This window comes from Gigantopelta aegis, chromosome 12 (assembly GCF_016097555.1).
Source record: "Gigantopelta aegis isolate Gae_Host chromosome 12, Gae_host_genome, whole genome shotgun sequence".
NCBI lineage: Eukaryota > Metazoa > Mollusca > Gastropoda > Neomphalida > Peltospiridae > Gigantopelta > Gigantopelta aegis.
Genome location: NC_054710.1, coordinates 13,123,069 through 13,144,755, shown reverse-complemented (window position 1 = coordinate 13,144,755; position 21,687 = coordinate 13,123,069). Strand labels below are relative to the sequence as shown.

General features: G+C 37.7%; 1 protein-coding gene across 1 annotated transcript; it reads right to left on the bottom strand.

The window, feature by feature from the left end:
• Positions 1 to 3,695: 3,695 nt before the first annotated feature.
• Positions 3,696 to 21,010, bottom strand: LOC121386345. The gene is made up of 3 exons (XM_041517224.1): positions 20,742 to 21,010; positions 9,323 to 9,604; positions 3,696 to 5,562 (listed from the first exon to the last, which is right to left on the bottom strand). The coding sequence occupies exons 2-3, from the start codon at positions 9,600 to 9,602 to the stop codon at positions 4,148 to 4,150; spliced, it is 1,695 nt and encodes a 564-aa protein (XP_041373158.1). The 5' UTR covers positions 9,603 to 9,604; positions 20,742 to 21,010; the 3' UTR covers positions 3,696 to 4,147.
• Between the last annotated feature and the right edge of the window lie 677 nt (positions 21,011 to 21,687).

Genomic DNA, 21,687 nt, shown 5'->3' with positions numbered 1-21,687 from the left:
ATTTAAGAGCATTAGGACATAGTAATATTGGGTTGTTACTGCTTAGTGGTGTACAATTTACGTCATGTATACAAAATGGGATTCCTTTTATCAAAAGATTATGAAAAGATAGTTATCATGCACTATGTTAAATGTAAATCATGTATACACAATGGAATTCTTTTTAGCAAAGATGCCAACTGACTTTCCTGAGTTTGTTGCAACTGTTAAGATGTCGATTAACAGAGAGAAGACCTTTTAATGACTAAAATATTTGGTTTGCTTAAAATATCGGTAGCTGTGAATTAAATGTGTTTCTGGTCGTCCTAGAGTTTGTACGAATGAATGAATGAATGTTTAACGATACCCCAGCACGAAAAATACATCGGCTATTGGTTGTCAAACTATGGTAAATGCAAAATATTAAATAGAGTTTGTATGAGGTCAAATTTCATTTTACTTCTTTATATATATATATATATATATATATATATATATATATATATATATATATATATATATATATATATATATATGTGTGTGTGTGTGTGTCTATGTATGTATGTATCTATATATTGTTGTGGCCGCGTCCCAAGGATATCAACAATGTCCAGAGAATATAAATAACATCCACAGAAAACAAAGCCGAAATGTTCAAGTTTCAAGTATTATAAATTCATTTAAAAGTTATGTGTAAATGAAAATAAAGTTAATGTTCACATGTAAGTTTCCAACAGATAGATAGATCTCTTCCTTTCAAGTGAGGACTGTATCTCTAATAAATGTAAACGTAACTAAAGCTTGCAGTTGCTTATAAATATTACTTCTATAAAACAAGTTAATTAAATAGAGATGGCGAGTTAATAAAATTTACTTTAACACATATATGTTAAAGTTATTCCAGTATCAATTTAAATGTGTGTAATGTAGGAATGTTTGACAAGGGGACATGCTTTTAATGTGTTTCTTGTCAGACCACGTGACGTCATAACATCCAATCAGAAATTGCGTTATGGAAGAAAGAGATCTACCTTTACAAAATAAATATCATTTCATTTAATAATTACGTTATGCACACAGTTTCTCAATAAATAAAGTACTTACTTGTTGGTCCAGCTTCCGTTTGCAATTTACAGTTTGTAAATGCACTCTCTGAATCCTGAGAAAATTCAACTTTTATAAATACATCAGCTTAGCCGATAGCGAAAACATTACAAACTTGAAATAATTAATACTGGACATTTCTAAAATGCATAAACATAAAACTAGCATTTCTTAATTGCTTTTTTTCAGTCTAAAATTAGCGTAAAACAATTTCACAGAAAAAGCCTTTAGAATATTCATAAAAACAACATCATTTACCTGGCACAAAAACAAGCTATGGTGCATTGCAAATACATCGGGGATTCAAGCTAATAATACAAACAAATTCTAATGTGCATAAACACGAAACTATCATTACACAATGGCTTTTTTTTTATCTACTCTCAATAGAAAATAGTTTTAATGAAATAGCTTTTGGTAATATTATAACAGGCCCGTAGCCAAGTGAGGTGCGACAGGTGCGAACGGCCCCCCCCCCCCCCCGCGAGATTTTTAGTTCCGCCCAGAACAGTATAATGTTTTTTATTTCCTATTATAAGTATTTTAACGTTTACCCTAACAGATGGCTGTATTAAATGCTAGTTTATTCGAAACCATTATTGGAAGCCCGCCCTCTGATATTATTTGGCTCGTATCTGTAGAAGCTCAAATATTAATTTCAGTGTTCGGAAAAATTAGTTGGCCTACAATGGTGCATGCGTTACACGAATGATATTACAAGGCATCGTTATGGGTATATTCAATTGAGAAACAGTCTGTCATGTAATCAATTGTGGCTACGCTATTTTGTCGACTTACAAACTACGACTATCATGGGACCACCTGAGCAAAGAACGTGCAGCCAAGAGCTGTCAAGAGCTGTCAAACGATGGACGCTTTTCTTATGAAAAAGAAAAAAAGGTATAATATAACTGGTAAATAAAATAAATACGTTTACGAAATATCTTGATCACCTACGATCACCCGAAAAATAATAAAAATTTAATATCAGTTAAATATTGACTTTCTTGCGTTAGGAGAATTCCTTTTTATATTGCATGTTCTTTAGAGATGAATTTATTTAACAGCTCACACTGTCGAATGCGTTCTCAACTCAAACCGTTTCTGGCATATGATTGGTACCGGTACTGTAAATATGTTTCACATGTCATACATTTCATTCCGTCTCGAATAAAGTCATTGGTGGGATTTCGATTGCAATACCCATGTCGAATTGACAATCAAGGGGGAGCAACTGACTTAAATATTATTTACGAAAGCGATTCCGTTGCCGTCAATACACCAAATAGAAAACAAAGCTATGGCCAATACCAACATTTAAACACATTGATGGGGTCTTTTTTTTACCACGCGCGCGTTTAGTGATTCAGTTGTTATTTTTCTAGATTCCCGTTTTTACAAACTATGAAGCATTGTCTGTTAATGATAACATTGTATTCATCATACAGCCCATACTCATCATAACAATAGTTACGCAACTTCGTTTTTGTCTATAGTGTGCGACACGACAAAGTGCACTACTAAGAAGTTCATTAAACAATAACTATAATAAATGGCATAGTTCCAAACATTACACAATACAAGCAAATATGCAAATAATTACTACTAAATGCAAAAATAAATATTCTGTTTTGTTCAGTATTAAAAATACTTGAGAAAAATCCTGGCCACAGTACACAGTTAACAAAGTTGTTGGACATCCCTGGCAGTGTATATATATATATGTATATATATATATATATATATATATATATATATATATATATATATATATATATATATATATATATATATATATATGTATACATGTAATATCATATAATATCTTACATTTTCAGTGCAATCAAAGTATGTGATATTTTTCAGATGTAAATTAGTCGAGGTCTCGGCACTAGGTTTATTGACATTTAAGCAAACGTACTTGTGTGACACTCCATGATTGACGTATGCATTCACAGTCATCAAATAAAAACATTTCAATGGTAATTTGACACTGAAAGCTGTCCAGCGTTCAGAAAACAAAACACGTTAGTCATAACTTTATTTGATGTAAGGACATTCAAAATGACGTCATTCGAGTTTGACGTCATTTCCATTAAAACAAAAAACACCGCGCCACATATTCTCAAGTCATTTGAATATCTAGTAATGGCGGACTGGAATTAACGTTGCCTGTAGAGTTTACAAAAACACGTTGTATTAAGCTTGAGCTTATATGATAAAGGGATTATTACCCTCGTGTATTTCGGTATCGTCAATATCATATATTAGGAATAAAAATAATGTATACAATTTTTATTCCTAATATATGATATTGGCGATACCGAAAAACACTCTGTTAATAATCCCCCCCCCCCTCTCTCTCTCTCTCTCTCTGTGTATTACAGGTACTTTTTATGTGTTTTTGTCGTATGGGTGGGGAGGGGGCTGACTTACCGTCCACAAGTTACAGTACTGATGAAGTGATGAGGTTAGTTGAAGAAACGTCACAAAATTCGTCTTGACTAAGTCGGCAGGCTTATTACTATGCGATATAGGAAAGGTAACCTCCAATGCCACGAAACATTATATTAGTTACATGTTAGAAGCATAACATAATGATTAAAATAATGTTAGTATTATTTTTTAATTAAATGTACCAACATTTCCCAAAACTGTATTGTACTGAATGTTCAAATTAATAGCCGCAAAGAGAGCGGTTATACGACTCCTTATCACCACCTGGATTGCGCTCAGAAAAGTAAGTCACATGTTTATGGTGTGCCACAAGGAACCAGACACAAACTACTTGATTAAAACATGCGTGGAGTCCTCCTAAAATCAGGATAACCATTACTGTGTGGACCTCGGATAGTCAAAAACGCTTCCAATTATGTCTAAAACGAGTAACTTAACACCCATTCAAAAACAGTATTTTAAGGTTAGGAGGTTATAGTGTTTATATTTATGGTGTATGTGTTGATTGAAACACTGTGTGTTGAAGTTATAGTCACATATGTTACTGTAACTTACTGTTGCCATCAATGTAATTTAATTCGGTGATATACACCCTGTACGGTCAATGTTAAGTTTGGTTCCAGCCAAATATTCTTATTTCTCCATTTTCCTGGGTGACATAAAGTTTGTCTTCTGCAAAACAGAGAGACACGGGTTGTTTTAGGCCGTCCTTCTGTGTGATGACGTCGCGAATAATCTTCCCGTCACGTGACATCTGAACAATAGCATCTCTACCGTTATCACACACATAAACAAACTCATCTGTGTCACATGCAACACCATTCAGCCGATGAAACCTTGCTGAATCAGGTGATACCCATATGACTTGTCCTGATGACGACGCACATGTGACAATGTTAGTGGTATGTGATACAACAACTAGAGAGTCGCCTTTCACTGTTAGACACCAAGGGTTGGCGATCACCTTGTTAGGAATAGACCGTATGACGTCACACCTCTGGTTTAGTATGTCCACACGCCCAGGCAACGTTCCAATCATAGCCATGTTGTCGTCAGGTAACACGGTTATGTAGTAGTAGGGTTCATTGGTTGTCTCCGTCTTCGTCAGGCGTATGTCATCTTGTACATTCAAATATAATAATTTTCTTTCTTCTGGCAGAGTGACGAGCACCTGGTGGTCACGTGTCTTAGCAAGGTAGCATGGTCTGCTGCTGGTCATGTAGGGACTCTGAACCGTTTTGTGTTGAGAGGAAAATGATTTTACACATTTGTTGTCCCAGTCTGTAACAATGATCTTGTTTGAGTATTGACCTACTAACACTAAGATAGATAATAAGCCTGGCCATTCTGTATCGCATTGCAGTTTTGCGCTTATCGATTGTTCGTGCTTTAACCTATCTGACTTCCGGTTTATCTCGACGCCTGTTTCAAATATCGAAGTCGGTAAATATATTTTGTGTGTTATCTTGATAGATTTGACGTCAGGTCTCGAAATTTTCCCAATCTCCGCAGAAAACGTTTTGCTTCTTGTTTTCTCAGATTCAACTAAAGTTATTGCCAAATCAGGAAATTCAGGACGTGGTGTGGCTAAATAATCAGTTGTTATCTTTTGTATTTTTGAAAATTTGGAAACATGTCTTTTCATATCAGAAAGTGACGCAGATCTGATGAGATTTTCGCCCAATTTCAGACATTCGTTACTTTCCTCTATCAGTCTGTTAACATCAGTGAACAATTCCACTATATCGTTGTTAACAGACTGACGACATTTTTCCAGTTCTGAGTTCCTCTTTTCCAGTTCAGTGCGGACTGCTGTTGTGAACTCCGCAATCAATTTATCTCCTTGTCTCTGCATCTGATCCGCAGTCTGTGTCGCGCTGACGTCCACGCTTCGCTGTAGTCTCTCAATGTCTGACGTCATCTGGTTTTCTATAAAATGACTGCATTTCTTTATCGTTTCACAGGAAGATTCAATTAACAGTCTATTTGGGTCTTGTTGAGTTGTCGCTATTGGGTCGCCACCTACACAGTAAACAAAAGTCAAAAAGTTAGATTTGTTTTTGTTTAAGGACATCACTAGAGCACATTGATTTATTAATCATCTGCTATTGAATGTCAAACATTTGATCATTTTGACATACAGTCTTAGAGAGGAAACCAGCTACATTTTTATATTAGTAGCCTGGGATCTTTTATCGGCATTATCCCACAAACAGGATAACACATGCCACGGACTTTGATGTACCAGTCAAACAAGAGTCAAAGAAGATCCTTAAACTATGTTTCCGAATTTCTCAAACTTTATGGGGTTTTTTTGTTGTTGTTGTTTGTATGTTTCCATATTGTTTTTGAGTTGAATAGGCATTTGGCAAGCTAGTGGTTGATTTCATGAATATGTCAAATCAAAACTAGCGCCGGACAGAGCTAATTAGAATTATAATATGCACTCATGAATCACTGTCATGACAGTGATGACAGTAGGTGTTCGTGAAAGATGAGCATGTTCTGCCTTCTGGTGATTCTCTATTTTCATGGCAGACCCCACATGGTTCACATCAGTAAATTTAAACTTGATATTTCGTTTTTCCCCTTTCTTCTTTCTCTTCTTTCTAGCTCCCGGAAATAATTAAAACTAATTACCGACATGTATGAAAACTGATGTACATGTATATTTGTGTGTGTGGGGGGGGGGGGGGGGGGGGGGGGGGTGAGTAGGTGAGTGGGTGAGAGAGTTTTTTTAATGCAGTATATGTTTTAAACATGAACATTGTGTATATGTAAATAGTCTGTGTGTGTATATATATACTACTCAAAAGAATTTAAGGGTCAGACGATATTTTCGACATTATTTTCTGAATGTTAATTATATTAGCTAGACCATAATGTCACGCATGGTATTGTTCCATTTTGACGAAAGCGGGTCTAAGCAACCCATAAATGAATTAAAATCCACTGTCATTGACACTGTCGACTAGTTCTAATGGCGAGAACATGCTTACATTTGCACGTAAATTAGGGCGAAAGCGAAAGGTCTGCTAAGTGCCCATAACTTGCTTTTTCACAAAGCGCTTCATTTGCACGCTTTGCATGTGTATTCCATGTTCCCAATGCTGAATTTCCGTATAATTGGAGCTTGCGTTCGTGTACGGTGCACACTCCAAATTCGACAATGGTACGTCAACTGATTATCGAAGATCGAGGAAGGGCTATTGCTTGGCTTCAGGATGGCAATACGCAAAGAAATGTTGCTCTGAGACTTGGTGTCAGTCAGTGTCGTTGGCCGACTGTGGCAACGGTACCAAGCAACGAATTCTGTTCGAAATCGTCCACGTTCGGGAAGACCCCGAAGCACTACAAATAGAGAGGACCGCTCCATCACCAATATGGCTCTACGTCAACACACAACCACTGCACGCCGATTACGTGACAATCTGCGGACTGCGACTGGAACTCGAGTGTCTGATCAAACCATACGCAATCGTCTGAGAGCCAATAATCTACGCTTCCGTCGCCAGGCTGTTCGACCACCACTCCTACCACGTCACAGAACGGCCAGACGTCACTGGTGCACACTTCATCTGCGGTGGCAACGTGTTCAGTGGGGTCGAGTGATGTTCACTGATGAGTCCAGGTTTAGTCTCCAGTTCAACGACGGTCGGGTTCGTGTCTACAGACGTCCTGGGGAGCGCTTCGCTGACGTTAACGTTAGACAACGTCACCGGTTCGGTGGTGGCAGCGTCATGGTGTGGGGAGGCATCTCTATCCACCACAGGACCCCCCTCTATGTGGTGGATGGCAATCTGAATGGAATCCGCTATCTGAATGAGATTATCCGGCCGTTGGTTCTCCCAGGCCTTCAGCAGATTGGCGGCGGGGCAGTTCTGCAGGATGACAATGCCAGACCCCACCACGCCAGGATGGTAACGGACTTTCTCAGACAACAGGGTATCGCCAGAATGGATTGGCCAGCATATTCGCCAAACTTGGCCCCAACAGAGCACGCCTGGGACGAATTAGGCAGGAGAGTTCGGGATAACCATGCCCCTCCGGCCAACCTTCATGATCTGGGTCAACTTCTTATGGCAGAGTGGCAGGCCATTCCCCAAGAGTTCTTCAGACGTCTGATCAACAGCATGAGGCAACGATGTGTCGAGTGTATTCGCGCCAGGGGTGGATTCACACACTATTAAACAAATGTTCTAATGTGTAAAATCCATGTTTGACAACCTTCAACTTTGACAGCATGTCATGTGACTTTCTTGTATACAGTGACATTTATTTGTGTTTTTTTGTAAATATGGAACAATAAATAAAACTTTTGGTATAGTTTACATCATCAATCTAATACACTCTGAAACTTATTTGGTTATAAATTTTTGACCCTTAAATTCTTTTTAGTAGTATATATATATATATATATATATATATATATATATATATATATATATATATATATATATATATATATATATATATGCTGTCGCCACATAGACTACTATTTTATGATAGGCAGCAAGGGATCTTTTATTTGCGCTTCCCACAGGCAGGATAACACAAACCATGGCCGTTTTTGAACCAGTTATGGATCACTGGTCGATGCAGGTGGTTTACACATACCCATTGAGCCTTGCGGAGCACTCACTCAGGGTTTGGAGTCGGTATCTGGATTAAGAAGCCCATACCTCGACTGGGATCCGAACCCAGTACCTACCAGCCTGTAGACCGATGGCCTAACCACGATGCCACAGAGGCCTACTAGTGCACCACAACTGGTCAAAGGTCGTGGTAAGTGATTTACTGTCTGTGGGAATGTGCATTTAAAAGATCCCTTGCTGCATTGTCAGAATTACCAAATGTTTGACATCCAATAGCTGATTATTATTTAATAAATGTGCTCTACTGGTGTAATTTACTACATGCTATTTATTTCTGAGCCGATTGTTTTGTAGATTGCAAATTGTAATAGTTTTCCAAAACACTTTTACTTTTCTTCTCACGTCAAACCACAATAAAAGTATTACAAAAAAACATTTTTATAGAATGATGGGACGGACTATAGTTAAATAGCAGTTGCTTTATCAGTTTGTTAAATCTGCTGGGGATGAATTCAAATGTATACTGATGTTACGAAGGTGTGTACTGAACTTAGAGGACTGAAGATAAAGACGAATTTCAGGACGTAGTGCACTTTACATACAGACTATAAGTAAGATTTTTAAGATTCGTGACGAGGACCACCTGTATGGCAGGATATGCTCACCGATCGCGACCACCTGATAACATCACTGTTGTGAAAGTGATTTATGTGTGCATGTGATCTCAGCTGTTCTTATTGTAATGACTTCTGTCCAATGCTAGTTTTGATTTAGTAAACTAGTCTGGGAGTGGCATTCCTCTTCGTGGCATTGGAAGAGGGATGGAATCCCCAGTAAAGGATCTCATCGGGAGTGGCTGTCCTCCTATAGACGAGGCACTAAATATATATTCGTGGAATCAACCACTAGTTTGCCAAATTCCTATTCGATTCTGCATTGTGCAGAGATACGACTCTGATCATGTATTACAGTTTTGTTCAGATTTCTTATAGTATACATAAGTTTCTTTATGACTACTGACTTATGTATCTTATGAAAAAGAGAGAGAGAGAGAGAGAGAGAGAGAGAGAGAGAGAGAGAGAGAGAGAGAGAGAGACTCACATGTACACTTGTCAGTTATAAAACTCGAGGAAGGCTGCTGAAAGTTTGCATCTTTATTAAGGCAGCAAGTTCTATTTTTAACTCACATATTTTAATTTGTTTGATGAGACCAATGGCGTCAACGAGTGCCAGATTTCGTTTGAACTGTGAAGCGCAAGACGATGTAGGTTGTGTGTTGTCATGGATACCGACCACGTGCCTGCAGTTTGGACACATGAAAGTATCATCTGTGCTGTTGGCGTCGATGTGATTTTGGAGACATATCAAACAAAACGTGTGACCGCACGGAAGTACGCGCGGATCAGTGAAGATATCCAAACAGAGGCTGCAGGAGATTGGGTCGTCTGTCGTGGACGCTGTGGCCATGTCTGAAAAGAGAAATAAATAACATTGTTACACACCTAATGAAGATTAGTGTGTTTACACGTATCTAGTGGGGTGGAGAGGTAAGTATGGCAGGTTGGAGATCGATTTAACGAGAGAGAGAGAGAGAGAGAGAGAGAGAGAGAGAGAGAGAGAGAGAGAGAGAGAGAGAGAGAGAGAGAGAGAGACATCTAATGAAGATTAGTCTGTTTACACGACCGTATCTAGTTGGGTGGATGGGTGGGGATGGCAGGTGGGAAATTGATTTAACGACATCTCATTCGCTGCTCCGTAGTGATCAAGGAAGGAAATTGTTTATTTACCGACGGACTCAACACATTTTATTTACGGTTATATGGCGTCGGACATATGATTAAGGACCACACAGATATTGAGGAAGGAAACCCGCTGTCGCCACTTCATGGGCTACTCTTTTGCATTAGCAGCAAGGTTTTTTTGAATGTACCACCCCATAGACAGGATAGCACATACCACGGCCTTTGGTGTACCAGTCGTGGTGTACTGGCTGGAGCGAGAAATAGCTCAATGGACGCACTGCCGGGGATCGATCCCAAACCAACCAGTCATCAAGCCAGCGCTTTACCACTGGCTTACGTCTCGCCCCTCCGTGGTGATCATTTAAAGACTTCAAATGAATTCCTACCAATGAAACTATCACTACTGTTATCAATGCTACTGATGACACACGATCGAATGTTTAAGTTAAACATCAACAAAAACGTTGTCAATATGATGGATTTTGTGAGAATAGCTGTATCAATGTTCAGTAAAAAAATTATAGCTCTTTAAAGCTGCCTTAACTACTCACCATCTTATAAAATCGTTTAAACATTCATTTTCATTTCAACTTATTTTGGTGCTTATATCCAATTAATGTTCAAGCACGCTGTCCTGGGCACATACCTCAACTATCTGGCTGTCTGTCAAGGACAGAGGGTTAGTAGTTAGTGAGAGATAAGAGGGTGTAGTAGTCTTACAACTACCCATTTAGTTAAAACTCGCTCTGGGTGGGAGTCGGTACCGGGCTGCGAACCCTGTCCCTGTCAGCCGTATGTCCGATGGCTTGACCACGACACCACCAAGGCCGGTTCGGTTACAGAAACAGAAAGTTGCCATTCTTCATTAAGTGCTATTCCACATTTTATCACATTTGCTCTTTCAACAAAACAAATATTCGCTACTGAACCAAACATACATTCTTTGTTAATTAGTGCATACATTATTTGTTATTTAAAATTGTCTTTGCTTAAAGTGACATACTCTAGTCTCAACCCGTGAAAATTAACACTAAGTTTAGTTAATCTACAAACCTGTAACACATTTTGATAAAGTTACAATTGAGAGAAACATGAGTCTGTGACTTTGAAACGGTGAAATACACTCTAAAAATAGACTAGGTATGTTTGTATGCATATAATTTCAATCCGTATATATGCTTTTATCATAAATGTTTGGATTGGTCCAAATAATATCATCTAACGTAAAAAAAAAAACGATGTTATAACTGCATGAAACTCAATTTTGCACTACTTTCAGCAATGCACAGAAAACAAAAACAGATCGTTCGATCTATTTTCTTTATTTCAGATTAATAAAATGACTGTTTCCATGACTGTTAATGTTGAATTAGTCCGACAGACAAATGGGCATTTTGATATATATTGCTTCAAATCTGTCCCCAATTTTTACTATTAAGGGTTTGTTTTCGGGTTTTTTTAAAACTTCTATGCATTCTATAAATACACCATCATAGAGGTCGTCATATTTGTTAATTAACACAGAAGTGGCTAAATAGACCTACACGGCTAATGGGGGCTGGCTATGTCCAAGGCAACCCGTGTACTCTGACTGTAAGAGAGCTAGACGGACATTTTGACGGTTACGACGCTCTCTTACAAAATGAATGAATGAATGAATGTTTAACGACATCCCAGCACGAAAAATATATCGGCTATTGGGTGTCAAACTATGGTAATGCAAATAAATAAAGTGATGATCAACATCAATATAAAAATTCAAGGTTTAAACAAAAACAGTGTAAAGAACTGTGCAAAAACACAAATATCACATAATTTTACGGATAATGAATTTTACTCAAAACTTAAATTTTGTGCTGTATTGGCCTTTCTCAAAGAGAATGTTACACCCCTGCACCACGGTGAGGATACAGCACGCGCAGGGGCTCTCTTACAGAGACCAAGCCATGCAGCTTTTTCGCAATTGCTGCCCACCAAACGGTAGTCAAAGATTTCCACTCTAATACAACAACAATCCTATGTTTGACATTAAATACCGTCACATCGACCATTTTCAAGTTCCCTGACATCACGTTTCACATAGTAATCACTAATACACACACTACAGGAAGAAACCCGTCAGCAACTATGTATTTAATCGGAACATTAAGGAACTTCAAAATTATCGCTTCCTTCATTTGTTTTCAAAATGAGACTCAAGCTCTCCATTACAGAAATGCGCCTATGCAGACAGGGAGAAGAGACAACAACTCACTTCCTCCAGAATTGCAGTCAGCACCACCAAATAAGATACCAGATATTAGTGTAGTCAAATTAGCCCCAAAATAGGCTCAACCTAGAAAAAATTGGTATAAAAGGTTTTTTGGTATGTAAAGAAGCAGAATTTTGTCCTCTATAACATATCCAAAATCCGCAAAAATCGGCTTTGGGCAAAACGTTTTATATGCAAATTACCTCATTAGCATATTTTAGCATTTTTGGAACAAGTCAAACTAATGCCAAACAAGCTGAACCCACCACATAATTTAATAAAAAGTTTTTCTTTGGATTTGTTGTCAGAAAGGTCTCCAGATTAACATACTAAAAGTCTAGAAAAATTACCACAGGAGAAGATAACTGTTTTTTGCATAAATCCAAGATGGCCACCCTAAAAACTTCCACTGACCATAACTACACTTTTAATTAAAAATTTTTTTACTGATTTTAAAGGCTAAACTATAGTTTTCAGTATCAACAAAGCCCTTCAAATATATTGTTATGGTATTGGTTGTATCTTTATATAAATAAGTTTAAAATGGCCATAAAGTAATCCAATTGTGATAATTTTCACTTCTTAAAAACAGTTTTTGACTAGCTGATGTATTGATAACTAATTTAAATGATACCAAAAATTGTTGAACTATCTGATTTAATTACATAAATATTTTGTTAAAATAAATTAAAAATAAATAGATATGTGAAATAATGACTATGTGAATTGCCATATTTAACAACATAAAATGGGGGACAACCTCTACATGAATATGCGTTTATATGGTGAAATAAATATTAATTGTATTTACATTGTGTTTTTTTAATAAATATTAATGTTAAAGATGAAGATAGATTGTGAATCATTTCCATTATGCTTATTTTATTTATATTTCAGTTTAAGGGTATTACTTTTACTTTTGTATGTGGAACTAGTTGTCTAACTAGTAGTATAGGAAATGCCAAAGCAAAACATTAAAAATGGTGGACCTTAAAGAAATTTGACAGCAAATAGGTAAGTAATATATTTTAATTTAACACAGTGTATTCTCACAATATTTTTCTATCAATATTACACTATTTTAGAAGTTTTAAACAACACTACGGGTATAAAATAAATGTTAAAAATGTTTAATTTAAAATTGGTGCCATAAAACTTTGTTTTTGGAGATATACTATTTTCTAAACAGTTATTTCATTAATCTATCAACTTTAGATGACTTATTTAGTAAAACCATATTTTCATACCTAGATTGACATTCAGCAAACACATTTAGAGAACATCAATTTCTATACTGAAATCGATAATCATAGATATATCGTATGCTGTGTATGATATTATTTAAGCACAAATACTACTCACAGTTAGATGTTAATACAATATTTATTTATTTGAGACACTGTCAATGTCAATGGATATGTTTACCTTATACTATACCAAATTTTATATTTTGTACTTTCAGATGATGATAGGAATCAATTATGTCTGAATCACTGACAAAAAGTGATGAAAGAGAATGTGTGCTTTGCCAAAAAGGGTTCAGTGATATCATTCCTAACAGAAGAGGTATTTTACTCACAGAAAAAGGGTTAATGACATTGGAAAGATTTTGTTCTCAGCGTGAGGATGTGGAACTTATTGAATGCATACATAAATGCGCTGTTTCTAATTTGAGAGTTGCTGTGCACCCACAATGTCGAAGAAACTATACAGATCCGAAACGGTTAAAACGAAGTTTGTTATGTAAAACACCTGTTCCACAAAAGAAACTAAGATCTTCAGGTTCAAATGTAGGTTATATGTTCGACTGGAAAAATGCATGTTTTATGTGTGGAGTCAGTTGTTCAGTTGATGAAAAACATCCTGAGAGAAATATAATATGTGCAGTAAGAACTTTGCCATTCCGAGATTCCATAATAACTGCGTGTGATAAAAGAGATGATCAATGGAGTCATGAAATAAAACATAGAGTGGCCAACTGCATAGATCTTGTGGCAAAAGGAGCCATTTAGCATAAGTCATGCTACACCCGATTAATGCTAGGAAAGTCTGCTCCATCAGAATCAGCAATGCCTATATCAACAGCTGGTCGACATGTGGACAGTTATTTGATGGTTCACTTCAACAGTCTGTGTGACTGGATGGAGAATGAAGCAGATGCAGAACTTTACTCTGTAAATGAATTGCATGCCAAAATGATCGAATTATCAAATGGTCATGAAGTGTACTGTAAAAAGACACTGAAAAATAAGTTGATTGAACACTATGGAGAATTTATACACATAGCAGATGTTGGTGGTAGAAGTGATATAGTGTGCTTTAGGAATATGGCAAATTTCATTTTAAATGGTAAGTGGTACACTAATAAGAAAGAAAACATCAATGATGAAAGTGAGCGTGTTATCACTGCTGCAGCTAAACTGATCATGGCAGAGATTAGAGAGTGTGAATATAGCAATGAAGAATACCCATTAAACGATGACATAAGTAACTGTAATAGTGATGTTCTTCCGCGTCTCTTGCAGATTCTGTTGAAAGGGTTGATTCCTTCACAGTTAAAACAGAATAGCATTGGCCAATGTGTATTACATGCTGCCAGGCCACGTTCTGTGATACCACCACTTCTTTTTGGTCTTAGTGTAGAACTCGATCATGTATTTGGTTCTAAGTGGCTAATTAACGAACTCTACAGCTTGGGATTCTCAATATCGTACAGTGAGGTTCAGAGATATAAACAGTCTGTTGTTCATAGTGACGATGATAACCTCATATCACAATACTTACCAGGAAGTTTTACGCAGTGGGTTGCTGATAATATTGATCATAACATAGCAACACTGGATGGTCGAGGTACCTTTCATGGAATGGGGATAATAGCAGCATCCACTTCAATTGATGGCAAAAATGGAATTGTTTCTCGTCAAGTTGCTGTAAAATGCCGAGATGTGATTCTTGCAAATGCACTAATCAAAGATCGTGGATTTCCAATAGTGGAGTACATACTTTCAGGAAAGCCTGGCATATCACAAATAAAATTCAGACCAATAACTGAACTACAGATGCCTTATGTTCTGCCATCAATGTATTCAGAATCATTGTGGCAGTCAGGATGGTTGTTCCGTGATTCCACAAAGCCAAGACCAAACTGGTCTGGTTTCATGTAGGCTGTAACTGTCGGTCAACATTCACCAGCTGCTGATATCTTGTTCTTACCAATTATAAATCTGAATCCGATAGATTTAACATGCATTTACTCTACTTTACTTTTTATCGAGTCCCATGCTGCAAAGTTGAATGTGGTGACACCATGTATAACGTTCGACCAAGCCTTGTGGATCAAAGCCATTGATATAATCAAAGTCAAATCATTGAACATTGTATGTCGACTCGGTGGTTTTCATATGATGATGAGCTTTCTTGGGAGAGTTGGAGCATTGATGAATGGCTCTGGATTGTCTGACGTTTTAGAGATGACATATGGATCAAATGCGGTAGTACATATGATGACCGGAAAATCCATAGCTAGAGCTATCCGGGGACATATTTTGGTTGACAGTGCAATACATCTTAAACTTCTCCAAGCAACTGTGCCAAACGAAATCAAAGTAAAAACATTTACTAGTAGTGAATCAGAGGATGAACTTTGTGAGACTGCAATTTCTGAGATTGTGACTTCGGAAAATTCTGATATAAATACAGGACTACAACAAAAGCTGCAACAGTGTGACATTGAAGAAATCGGCAAACTGTATGATAAATTAGTGGAACACAACCTATCAGAAGATGAAGTTGACAATTCACAAGCTCTTAAAAAGTGTAATGATTGTATCAGTGACTATAAAGAGGAACTAACTACTAAATCAAGGACAGCTTGTCTGTGGTTACAGTATATAAAATATATAGATGTGTTGAAACTGTTTATTCGAGCAGAGAGAACTGGAGATTGGAATACACATCTAGTGGCTGTAGGTCGGATGCTAAATCTATTTGCTGCTACGGGACATAACAACTATGCCAAAAGTGCACGAATCTACTTACAAATGATGTTGGAATTGCCAAATAACCATCCATGGCTGTTTGAGATGTTCTCTAAACATGGGTACCACACTGTACGCCGATCAGATCGGTTCTGGGCGGGATTGTGGACAGACTTGATTATAGAACAAGTAATGATGAGGGCAATCAAAAGCCGTGGGGGAATGACACGAGGAAGAGGCATGACGGAATCAGTTCAACTATTGTGGATATACACTATGCATAAATGTGCTGCAGTACACAGTGCTATGACAAAGTTAACAGAAAATAAGCATGAAGCTAGTGAACAGCATGTTGACATTAGCAAATGTAGAACAAGCCATGACTTCAATGATATTTTAAAGATGAAGGATTAGTTTGACACATATGAGCCATTTGATACACATGATCCCAGTTTACGTTCTTTGGCATCAGGTTTGACATCATCCGAAAAGGACAACATCAACTGTGATAAGGTTGAGGATGTGGGACTGAGTATCCATAGAAAAATGGATAATGCATGTTTACAAGATGTCTCGATGAAAAAGACTGACCAAGTACGGACATTAGTCAACTTACAAAATGGTGTGAAGATTGGTCAAAAATCAGTTCATCTGAATTCAACTGTTCTTTTTTCACGTCTTATTGTATTAATAGAACGGACAAACAATATGATACCATACTTTGAGTACGAACTTACCCCTATCCCAGCAGCTCTATTCAAAGATTCGAAAATGCGCAAATCAAACAAAGCTGATCTTGCTGAACATTTGACTTGTAACATAGTGCAACCAGCCACACCAACTGAGACATGTTATGTTCTTGATGGAGGAGCACTACTCCACAGAGTCAGGTGGCAGCCTAAATCAACATATGCAAATGTACTTCAACAGTATGTCACATATGTGAGAACAAAATATGGTAACAACTGTACAATAGTATTTGATGGATATGACAGTGGGCCGTCAACAAAGGATCATGAGCATTCCCGGAGATTTGTGAAGGCAGCAGCGGATGTACACATTGTCGAAAGTAGCACTGCACATAGTAACCAGCAGCTTTTTCTCGCAAATGACAGAAATAAATCTAATTTTATTTCATTACTAAGCCAAGAACTTGAATCAGTTGGATACCATGTGGAGACAGCCAAAGACGATGCGGACACGTTAATTGTAAAACATGCACTGGATCAAGCTGTTGATGGAACTGTGACAGTTGTTGCAGATGACACAGACATCCTAGTGCTTCTGGTCTACCATTTTAAACCAGAAATGCATGATGTATACATGAGATCAGAGGCTAAGACAGGTCGGCAAAAAGGCCTCAAGCTTTGTAACATACGAGACTTAACAAAAACCTTGAAAAATATTGTTCAGCATATTCTATTTATCCATGCATGGGCTGGCTGCGATACAACATCAGCCACGTATGGCCATGGAAAGACTACTATTATCAACAAGCTTAAACAGTCCAAATATGCTACAAATTTGAGCACGATTATCAGCAACACTGAATCAACTCAGGAACAAGTATCTAGAGTTGGCTGTGGAGTATTTAAGATAATGTATGCAGGAACACCAACTGACAGTCTTAACCAAATGAGATACAACCATTTTATGAAATATTCAGCTGGTGGATCTAAATTTGTACCAGAGAAGCTTCCACCAACAGAAAGTGCTGCAATTCAGCATTCACTTAGGGTCCATTTTCAAATAATACAGTGGAAAACATTAATGAATAACAGTTTATGCCCAACAGAATGGGGATGGAAGCTAGATGGTACGGCGCTGATACCCGTTATGACCGACAAAGAAGCAGGTCCACCGGATATACTGAATGTAGTTCACTGTAAATGCAAATCAACAAATAAGAACCAATGTTCATCAGCGGCATGTTCCTGTCGAAAAAATAGCTTGTGGAAATTGTCATGGCATGGACTGTTATAATTCAGAAGAAATGATTTTAGCACACAGTGATGACGAGCATGACAACATCTTGTAATTTTGAGAGACAAATACTCATATATAAGTTCTTGGCATGTGTTCAGGTAATTAGTATATATAGAAAACACATCAAAGATACATTTTATGGATTTTGATTAATGTAGACAAGATAACATAATTATGCATTATACCAATGTTGGTTACATCCACCAATATGTAACACCATACAAACATTCATAATATATTACTTTGATGGCCATTTATTTATTTATATGAAACAACAACCAAATAACATTAGAATATGATTGAATGGCTTTGTTGATAGCGATAATTTTTGCGGATTTTGGATATGTTATAAAGGACAAAATTCCGCTTCTTATGGTACCAAGAAACCTTTTATACCAATTTTTTCTAGATTAAACGCTATTTTGACTACACTATATGGCCTGCTTACGTATCCATGGCAGAACAATTACATGGCGACAAGAACACTACCCAGTTCACCCTGATGTCGGGCGGAATCGTTTAGTTTGGAAAAGCAACCTATTTAGGACACAATAGTCATGATTAGGGGAAACGAAACGAAAAAAAGAAGAAGAAAAAAAAACGAAAGAACACCATGGAACTGCTGTCATTGGACGTGGTCATTGGGTTACTTTCAGAGATACATGTTTGGACACCAGGCCATCAAGTGGTCCTCGTTTGAGAGATAATGTTGGATCTACCGTCTGTAACGCATAACGATATTATGCTGATGTATATTTGGTTTACAAAAGCAACTGACTAAGGACATCGCCTTCTTCCAAAATGGCCATCAATGTCAAGAACAAATGTGATGGCGAGATAGTCCAAAATCCTGCTTATATATTTTATATTTAAACGAAAACCAAGCCGACTGAATATTAAGACATAGCGTGTTCACAAAATTCAGTATTCAACACTTGAAAGAATATGAAGACAACCGCTGAAGGCACCATTAAAAAACCGGAAGACACTATGTTGGCCACATTTCACGCTTTATTATTGTTTATGGTTCTCAATGTTTGTTTATAACTTTCTACCAAGGTTAAGGCCTCAGAATGTTGTATATCGCATTTAAATGGACATTCCTGAGTTTGCTGCAATTTTTAAGATGTTATCGACTACAGAGACTTTTTAACGTTTGTAATTACATATCAAATACATTTGTCTGCATAAAATATTAGTGGCTGTATATTAAACGTGTGTCTGATCATTCTAATATTTGTACTACGGTAAATTTCATTTTATTTCCTAAAAAAAGAAATGTCGTACGACGAAACTATTTGAAGACAAAATTCAGTTTGGCCTTCTTACAAATATTAAGACGACCAGAAACACATTGAATATACAGACACTGATATTCTAAACAAGAAAATATATTTAAGCTTAATCGTAGAAATATTTTATTAGTCGGAAACATCATACAATGCAGCAAACACGGGAATGTCCCTTTAATGCTTAGCGGAGACTTACAATGGCGGCCATTTTGAAAAGGGGCATTCTGTGAGCCACGCCCACGTTTTCGAAGCCATTAACCCTAAATATTGGAAATACCCTTAAATATTGGACATTCCGACAAACTGTCGTATCACAAAAATCACGCCATTTTATGTGATATTTCGGGACCAGTTGACTAAATATGTTCTTTTCCTCTTCCATTAGCACAATATTATACAAAAATAATTCAAAAGATTTGATAAATCATATTTTGTTTGACCAAGTTTGACACCAAAATGGCTCATATTTAAGCGCTGGTCCAAAATGGTGACCGTTTCACATGTGCTGACCTAATTAAGATATGTACATTGTTTGAAATTGTATGAATAGATAGTCGAGACATTTAGCATTAATATAAAGGGTCATTTGTTATTCTATCTTGTATATTGGCTGAACTACAGACAGTTTAATAATCCCTACCCCTAATTTATTCATGGAGTATATTTTAACACCAATTTTTGTTTTTAATCGGAATAGATTTAGCAACTAAAAAAAAACACATTCCATAAAGGGGCGGGACGTAGCCTAGTGGTAAAGCGTTCGCTTGATGCGCGGTCGGTCTAGGATCGCTCCCCGTCGGTGGATCCATTAGGCTATTTCTCGTTCCAGCCAGTGCTCCACAACTAGTGTAACAAAGGCCGTGGTATGTATTATCCTGTCTGTGGAATGGTGCATATAAAAGGTCCCTTGCTGTTAATCGAAAAGAGTAGCCCGTGAAGTGGCGACAGCGGGTTTCCTCACTATCTGTGTGGTCCTTAGTCATATGTCTGACGCCATATAACCGTAAATAAAATGTGTTGAGTGCATCGTTAAATAAAGCATTTCCTTCCATTCCATAAACTACATAAATATATATCAGGGTACTAAAAAATACCCTCGGACATTTAAACACACACACACACACACACACACACACACACACACACACACACACACACACACACACACACACACACACACACACACACACACACACACACACACACACACACAGCTCTACAACTGTGAGTGAATCAAACCAATGTGTGAATATAAACGTAAAAATAATTGCCGGTCCAACGGAACGAAGGGTGATAACATCTCCCGGCTCGTGTTGATGTTAACCGGTCAAAACGGCAGTATTTCGACCCCTGCTTACCTTATGATCTATACAAGATGGCTGCCGCCGCGTAAATATTGACGTCTGTTTTGGCGACCAGAAGACTTAGAGGTTGTAACCAGTTTAGACGGCGACATGGTTATCCCAGGATCACAGGTGAAGCAGAGGAGAATAACAAGTGTTAAATGAATTCATTTTATACAAATAAAGAGGGTTACGAGCCACATATAAGTACTACTACACAACATACAGCTGCACACGATAGTAACAACGATAAATGTACATACCGGACGAAAGGCGGATGTGACTTGCAACAGGCGGTATGCCAAAGTCGTGAGCTATTTTTATGCTGTACATGAACCACAAAGTGGGTCACTGTTAGGCTCAGGTGACACATGTATATACACAGTAGCCATTATGTATGTATGTATGGCAGTGTTTTGTATAACTATGCATACAGTTACTTCTGCTTGCGCGTGTGCCTGTTCGAACGTGTGTGTGTGTGTGTGTGTTTGCGTGTGTGTGTGTGTATGTATGTATGTGTGTGTATGTGTGTGTGTATGTGTGTGTGTGTGTGTGTGTCTGTGTGTGTGTGTGTCTGTGTGTGTGTGTGTGTGTGTGTGCGTGTGCGTGTGCGTGTGCGTGTGGCTGTGTCTGTCTGTGTGTGTGTGTGTGTGTGTGTGTGTGTGTGTGTGTGTGCGGAGGGGGGGAGGGGTCTAGACTGTAGAGACCGACGTTTATCGGGGGTCAAGTCATGCTCCCCTGGAAAATATATTAAGAACAAAAAACATTTGCTTGTACAGGGAGGGGTTTGCATCTCCCGAAACCCTTCCTCTGCACAAGCGCCTGCTTTCCCCTCACATGCATGGACATGGTCATATAACGTGCACATTCATAGCAAGCTGTTGTAGCACACACCTGTCATGGGCGCGTGTATCTGACTCACGCCGGCTCCACCGTCCAGGACAGGAAAGGGTTTTGTGGG

Coding starts and splice junctions, on each gene's coding strand:
- LOC121386345 (XM_041517224.1), bottom strand. CDS start 9,602: ATGGCCACAGCGTCCACGACAGACGACCCAATCTCCTGCAGCCTCTGT. Junction 5,563..9,322: donor CATCAAACAAATTAAAATAT/GTGAGTTAAAAA, acceptor TTTACTGTGTAG/GTGGCGACCCAATAGCGACA.